The sequence below is a fragment of the Anomaloglossus baeobatrachus genome, chromosome 9 (genome assembly GCF_048569485.1).
Source record: "Anomaloglossus baeobatrachus isolate aAnoBae1 chromosome 9, aAnoBae1.hap1, whole genome shotgun sequence".
Taxonomy (NCBI): Eukaryota; Metazoa; Chordata; class Amphibia; order Anura; family Aromobatidae; genus Anomaloglossus; species Anomaloglossus baeobatrachus.
Window position 1 is genome coordinate 63,958,652 of NC_134361.1, and position 8,207 is coordinate 63,966,858.

The 8,207-nt window shown below is 38.7% G+C and overlaps 1 protein-coding gene across 1 annotated transcript; it reads right to left on the reverse strand.

The window, feature by feature from the left end:
• Positions 1-5,884: 5,884 nt before the first annotated feature.
• On the reverse strand, positions 5,885-7,335 carry LOC142251824 (uncharacterized). Its single transcript, XM_075324872.1, has 2 exons — positions 7,162-7,335; positions 5,885-7,058 (listed from the first exon to the last, which is right to left on the reverse strand). Exons 1-2 carry the CDS (start codon positions 7,248-7,250, stop codon positions 5,885-5,887), a joined length of 1,263 nt encoding a protein of 420 aa, XP_075180987.1. The 5' UTR covers positions 7,251-7,335.
• Positions 7,336-8,207: the final 872 nt, after the last annotated feature.

Below are 8,207 nucleotides of genomic sequence, written 5' to 3' on the forward strand. Positions count from 1 at the left end.
GTCCAATGACTGGCAACTTCTCTCTTTCCCGCCTTCAGACCAAATGAGCTCTCAACAGGAAGTGAGTAGCAGCCGAAGGGTCACTTCCTGTTGATTAACTCATTTGGTATAAAGGAAGGCAGAGAGAAGCCAACGGTAATGTTAAAATGTTAAGTGAGCCCCAAACCGCGATTACTGACAGCGTTGTAATGGCGCCAGAACAATGAGTTCCGAGTTTTATATTTTAACTGGGGGAAACAAGTGGAATCAGAAGAGGTTGTCATAGAAGTGGACATCCCCTTTAATTTTTAGGATATGGATCTTATTACTCATTCTTTGAATAGAGGGTACATGTGTAACTTTATTGCACTTTCTTAAAGGGATCCTGTTACCAGATTTGGCAACTATAAGCTGCGGCCACCACCACTGAGCTCTTATATACAGCATTCTAGAATACTGTATATAAGAGCCCAGGCCACTTTGTATATTGTAAAAAAAACACTTTTATAATACTCGCCTAGGGGGTGGTCCAATCTGATGGGTGTTACTGCTCTCCGGTCCAATGCCTCCTCTCTGTGGTGATCTCCATCCTCTTTCTACCCGGCCGCCAGTGTGGATGACATGTCTACGTCATCCACACAGGCCGGCATTGTGGTCCTGTGCAAGCACACTATGATCTGCCCTTCTGAGAGCAGATCAAAGTACTGTAATGCGCAGACGTGAGGACAGGTTAAAGACCACCCGTGCATGCGCACTACAATACTCTGATCTGCTTTGAGCAGGGCAGACCAAAGTGCGCCTGCGCAGAACCTCAATGCCGGCCTGTGTGGATGACGTAGGATGTGTCATGCACAAGGGCCTCAGAAGAAGGAGAAAGGTGATCGCCACAAAGAGGAGGTGCCGGATTGGAGAGAGGAGGCGTTGGACCAGAGAGCAGAAACATATATCAGACCGGACTGCCCCTTTAGAGAAGAAAAAACAAAAAGCCAGCACCAAATGTGCACTTCAGCACTAAACATTCCAAACTGTACTTATTATAAAAATTTTGAGATTTTTGGCAAAAAATTGCAATTTCTTGAGCTGCCTCGCCACGTCACGGCAAATCTCATTTGAGGCAGTCCTACACTAAAATATTTTTATAAAATGTGCCATACGGCCTCACATATGAATAGTAGAACTGCTCTTAGCAGCACTCACCTGGTCTATTTCAATCCCGTACCCATGACTGAGTCATGGCTGTGGGCGGGACAGGTCCAAGCAAATGCTGCATGAAGTAATAAGACTGTGGACAAGGCCTGATGACTTAATGTGAACAGTCACCAACGCCAAAATCTAGACAGATGGAATACATCCCAAATTGGGGTGCATAGCAAGGTGGAGGTCAACCACCGACCAATTCAATGAAGAAAAAACAAAAAGCCAGCACCAAATGTGCACTTCAGCACTAAACATTCCAAACTGTACTTATTATAAAAATTTTGAGATTTTTGGCAAAAAATTGCAATTTCTTGAGCTGCCTCGCCACGTCACGGCAAATCTCATTTGAGGCAGTCCTACACTAAAATATTTTTATAAAATGTGCCATACGGCCTCACATATGAATAGTAGAACTGCTCTTAGCAGCACTCACCTGGTCTATTTCAATCCCGTACCCATGACTGAGTCATGGCTGTGGGCGGGACAGGTCCAAGCAAATGCTGCATGAAGTAATAAGACTGTGGACAAGGCCTGATGACTTAATGTGAACAGTCACCAACGCCAAAATCTAGACAGATGGAATACATCCCAAATTGGGGTGCATAGCAAGGTGGAGGTCAACCACCGACCAATTCAATGAAGAAAAAACAAAAAGCCAGCACCAAATGTGCACTTCAGCACTAAACATTCCAAACTGTACTTATTATAAAAATTTTGAGATTTTTGGCAAAAAATTGCAATTTCTTGAGCTGCCTCGCCACGTCACGGCAAATCTCATTTGAGGCAGTCCTACACTAAAATATTTTTATAAAATGTGCCATACGGCCTCACATATGAATAGTCCCCTTTAGAGAGTATTATAAAAGTGTTTTTTACTTTCTACACAGTATCCTGAGCTCTTATATACAGTATTCTAGAATGTTATATATAAGGGCTCAGTGGTGGTGGCTGCGGCTTATAGTCGCCAAATCTCGTGACAGGTTCCCTTTAATAACCAGATTCCCTTTTCATCTACATAAGATCTTTGAAAAAAATGAAAAATGTAATTAATTTATTGCTATGATATATTTTTTTTAAAATATCATAATTATTATTGTTATTAATTAAATTTGCCATAAAACAGTTAAGGCCGCTTTACACGCAACGACATCGCTAATGAGATATCGCTGGGGTCACGGAATTCGTGATGCACATCCGGCCTCGTTAGCGACGTCGTTGCGTGTGACAGTTACGAGCGACCGCTAACGATCCCAAATACTCACCTAATCGTTGATTGTTGACACGTCGTTAATTTAAAAAAATCGTTGCTCGTTCTGGACGCAGGTTGTTCGTCGTTCCTGAGGCAGCACACATCGCTACGTGTGACACCCCAGGAACGACGAACAACACCGTACCTCCATCCTGTTGGCAACGAGGTGGGAGTGACTTTCATGCGGCTTCTCTCCGCCCCTCCGCTTCTATTGGTGGCCCACTGTGTGACGTCGCTGTGACGCCGAACAAACCGCCCCCTTAGAAAAGAGGCTGTTCGCCGCCCACAGCGACGTCGTTAGGAAGGTAAGTGTGTGACGCTTCTAAGCGATATTGTTCGCCACGGGCCGTGATGCACAAACGACGGGGGCGGGTGTGATCGCTAGCAATGTCACAGCGTGTAAAGCAGCCTTTAGGGTGAGGTAAAAGACATAAAACTACATAAAAATGCTTCAAGACTGACTTTCCCTTGCATGAGTAAAAGTTGGCAATTTACATCTGTACATTTCCAGGAAACTTTTGGCATATTTACTGTGGGGTTTCCTTGCAAACTGCAGTAAAGTTTTTCACAAAAAGAATAAGGAACATCAGCGAGTTCTGGAACACGCCGCTCGTTCACACATTTCTTGTTGCCGGGGCAACCACTTCCCTTGTCTTACTGTGTTAAGATGATGCAACTGATTTGAATTCTGACTTTCCATCATCACAACGGTCCCTTCTCGCCGGCATTGTGGAAATAAAGCTGGAAAATACTAAATTTGTGCATTTCAGATGACAATGATGCTTCTTTACGTAAAGAAAATCTTGATTATATACATGTTTCTACAGCGTTATTCCCTCAGGCCATCCGCTAGAATAAAAATGGTACATTTCTAGTTTGCGTTAGTACTAAGGCCTCTGCCACACTCACGTGTAAAAAACGTACGTTTGGTGTAGTCCGTTTTTTGTGTCCGTGTTCCGTATTTGCAGTCCGTTTTTCCCCTCCGTGTGGTGTCCGTATGCATATCGTGTGTCATACGTGTGTACGTGTGTGCGTTTTCCTGTGCGTGAAATACGTCAGTGTGTGTTCCGTGTGCAGTCCGTTTTTTGTGCGTGTTTCACATGTTTCACACATTGAGATAATGGTGATTACTTGGAATTAAATGACACATAGGTGTATGTGATTAGGACATAAATATAAGTTAACTATAAGCTCTTTCCTGCTTGTATTATGTCTTGGAGCACCTATGTGTTGAGACAAAATTGTGGCAATGCCATTATCCACGGAGGCCTTAGTGTTTTTATGTTGGATTATATCTCGTCGTTTTGGCGTTAGACGGCACATGTTGCATTATGATAATGTAAGAAGAACCAGATTGTGGGTGCATCCACTAATGATGATGCGGCCTATGCATGGTCATTTCCATACTTTATTTTTTGAGTTACGGAATTTCCCAGATAAGTTTTTTTCATACTGCCGGTTGTCAGTTGAGAGTTTTGATTACTTACTAAATATTTTACGACCTCATTTGCAACATCAGGACACTTGGATGCGGCTTTCCATTTCCCCAGAGGAGAGATTTATGGTGACTCTGAGGTAATATATTTGTTTTTTTTGTAATTTGTGTAAATGTGTTATTTTTCACAGTGAAATGTGTAATTGATCCTTATTGATGTAATCTCATTTTTGATTCAATGTTTGTGTTTTCTTATGATTGTTTTAATTTTAAAAAAATAGTGTTAATTGTAAATCATTCTTTGTCTTGTTTTCATAGATTCTTGGCGACTGGTCAATCTTTTAGTGCTTTACATTTTGATTTTTTGTTGGGGAGATCAACCATTGCCGTTATAGTACGTCACACATGCGACATGATATGGCAACATTTAAAAGAACAAATGATGCCTCAGCCAAACAGAGAAGATTGGTTGAAAATCTCTAAGGGCTTCAAGGACTCTGTTGACTTTCCTAACTGCATAGGAGCTTTGGATGGCAAGCATTTCAGAGTTAAAAAGCCACCAAACTCTGGGTCACGTTATTTCAATTTTCATAAGTTTTTTTCCGTTGTTATTTTGGCATTGGTTGACACAGAATACCGATTTATTTATGCAGACATTGGGGCCTATGGTAGTGCCTCAGATGCCCGTATTTTCCGTTCATCCAGATTAGCCCAACGCCTGCAAGAAAATTCATTATTGATCCCCCCTCCAGTTGCCCTACCTGGTACATCTGGACCGTTGGCACCATATGTGATGGTAGCAGATGCAGGATTTGCATTATCCAAACATGTTATGCGACCATATCCAAGGAGATCCATTGATGACAGGAAACAGTACTTTAATAATCGGCTAACTAAAGCAAGACGTTATGTGGAGTGTGCATTTGGTATTTTAGCTAACAAATGGCGCATTTATCAGACAACGATTCAGTTGCAGCCAACCTTTGTCACATCTGTACTCAAGGCTACCATTGTGCTTCACAATTACTGTCGGATACATGAAGGAGGAACTTATGTGGATGATGAATTTCAGATAAACCATGTTGTTAATCCCACAGGTGAACCTATGTCTCATAATTCCGTGACATCTGGTTTACAAATTAGAAATTTATTTACTGATTACTTTAATTGTTTTGATGATAATAATAATAGTGATGATTGTTAAGATTGTGATGGTTTTTTGTTGATAAAAATATCAAATTATTTTATTATAGGTACTTGGTTAATTTTTCTCAACATCTCTGAGCTTAAATCAAACAAGTATTAAAGGGGAAATGCGTTATTCATAAACTGACATTTCTGTTAGCAACATGGTTTTCTGAATGTTGTATGTATGTGTATGTACATTTCTGTGTTAATATCATGTTTTAGGAAACTTATTTGTAACTTACAACATTAATAATGTTAATCGTCTATTGAAAAAATGCTATATTATTATTAAATATCCAAAAAAAACATGTTTTTTTTCTTCAAAAACATAATCTTTTATTACGAATAAGCATATTAATCCATAAATTAAGGATGTTATTTTTTCACATCCACATTAAAAATGTACATATTGTTCATTTTGTGTTAAATTTTTCAAAACGAAAATTTTAATGCTAATCTTCATAACATACAAAATATACTTTACATACAAGAGTCATTGTAAAGAAAATGTGTGCATTGCTTACAATGTTCAAAAATGTCGGCCAATTAAGTTGCTATCATGTTGGACATTGACATAGACCAAAAAATTCTAAGCTGTGTTTTCAGAATATTAGAACTAATCTAACCATCAAATTGGTTGGGTAAAACTGTGTTAATACATTTCCAAACATAAAGGCCATAAAACATATATGTGATCCGTCACTAAGTATAATCACACATTTTTTTGAAATCTTTTCAACTCTGAGTTTGCACATTTTTGGAAATCCCTCTTTTTTAACATTTTGACACATTCATCAGATTTGTTGTTTGATTGTTAAGATTAGCCAAAATGTGCATCACAAGTCAACAAGATCTTCTAGTGAAGTAACCTGAGTGTTGCTGAGTATGTTGTTTTGTGTGGCCTCAGAAATGGTATTTTCAGGAATGGAAACAGTTGTTTGCTGAACAACATTCCTATTACTAGCTACAGTAGTGTGTGGAACAGTCTGTTGCATGCTGGTTTGTCCCAACACATTGCCTGTGGTTGAGTAGACCTGTGGATCTACATGGGTAATTGGGTATTGTGTGTGTGTATGTTGTTGACCTTGAGGATAGTTGACTGAGGTTTGTAAGTGTGGTGTAGGTAACATAGTTGAGATTGGATAATGAGGCATCATGAATGATTGTGGGTATGTTGAACCTGGAAACAAATTAGGTAAACCACCAATATTTGTGGGTTGAGTAAAGTAACTAGTAGTTTGAGTTGGTTGTAAATTCATATAGTTCAAGGGTTGCTGAGAGGTAGCACTTTGTACTGTGCTTAAGGCACCAGTATTGGTTGCAACATACCCTTGTCTAATTGGTGTTGGGAATAACGTACTTGAAGCCATTGAAGGTTGTCCAGATTGTTGTAATAGTGGATTATTGACTATTACAGTTGCCATTGTTGTTTGTGTTGAAATTGTGTTTTGATTGTCTGTTGTGTTTGGGACTGTATGTTGTTGCATAATGGTACGCCAATTTTCTATGGCCTCATACACTCTCACTGGTTCCTGTTCTGCCTGACTAGCTGACAGTAGGGTCAGCATAGCAGCTCTTACACGTTCCTGTCTATCTGAAGGAATTTTGGTTAAGCTAGTTGATAAAGAGCGACAAAAACGCTCGGCATCTGTTTCTGGAATTAAAGTGTTCATTATGTGAATAATGCGTGTGTCAATTATTTCCGGTAAGGATCTCATTTCCTCAGGTCTGCGGATTCTTCTTGCACGTAGAGGTTGTGGTGCAAAACGTGGAAGTACATTTGTTTGTGTTGATTGTGTAGCTGGTGTGGTTGTTTGTTGCGTTGATGAGCCTTGGGTGTTGGTTTGTGCACTCTCTGTCCCACCCTCATGTGATTCAGTTGCTGCATCTTGTTGAGTCTCAGGAATTTCAATGTCTTCTCTGGCAGGTTCTTGTTCTGATGCTGAGGTGGCTGTAGCAGAGGGACCTGCTGTTGGTTCATCATCAGATTCGTCAAGATTATCCTCCGTTCTATAAGAAATGTAAAAACATATTACAATCTTAACATTTATGTTTGTCCAATTTTCTTCAGGGGTTTTTTTTTTTTTTTTATTCAAAAAAAAAAAAAACTTACTGTGTAACTTCTAAGATGGGTGCTAGGAAGCTTATTTGTTCATAGTAGACATATCTGCGTTTGCGGCCTTGGCTGGATGAGGATGGCATAGGGTTGTACTCCCTTCGGTACTGATCACGGGCTGAACGCCAACGCCTTTTTACCAAGTCAACTGGGGAAAATTAACAAATATGTCACTTGCAACATTCTCCATAAATCTGCACACATTAATTTAAATAATGTTTGCGAAATTTAATATACAATTTAACACAATTATGTTGGTCAAATACTTAGGATGAAATATAATTTATTTAGATATTCTTCATTCAAAAACATGTTTAGACATTCACACAAAACCAAATAATATTTCTGAATAATTATATTTTAAGTCATTGTCATCTATATTTAAATTATAATTCGGTGTTTTTGCAATGACATTTGGCTAAAAATTACTCGAAATATTATTTGATACATGTAGGTAATGATATTGACATGTCATTTTAATCAATTATTTTTAAAAAAATAAAAAAAAAAAATTTTCAAGTGTGATACTAAATTTTGACTAATCCAACAGGGAATTTTAAAACACATGACAGTTTAATCAGTTAATTAAGTAAATTCATGAGGAATTCCAAGTCAGATTACAAATTTTAGTATACTTCGATTTTTTACACTGATGAAAGTTTGGTGATACTATGAAAAAAGTGTACAGGAACTCAATATATTGAGTAGTACATACACCAAATCTTCTCATAGGATTTTACACTAAAAGACAACATAACTATGCCAAAACAATCACAGTTTGAAAGTATGAATAAATCCAAATATAGATATTAAATTAAAACATATAAAAAAATACAACAACTTACCATATTTAGCACGCTTTGCAGGAGAACATCTAGACCATGCATTATTGGGGTACACTTCCTCAGCTACTTGATTCCAATGGCGATCAACTGTCAGTCGGTCATGGTAACCATCTACACGTGTATCCCATAATGGTGGGTGAGTCTCGACAGCTGTTATAAGTTTCTCCGTGTCCACCCGTGGTGCCATTATTATATTTC

Excerpts from the sequence above, each read along its gene's own strand:
- LOC142251824 (XM_075324872.1), bottom strand. The coding sequence starts at position 7,250 with ATGCCATCCTCATCCAGCCAAGGCCGCAAACGCAGATATGTCTACTAT. Across the intron at positions 7,059-7,161 it reads CCCATCTTAGAAGTTACACA|AACGGAGGATAATCTTGACG; the intron begins GTAAGTTTTTTT and ends CATTTCTTATAG.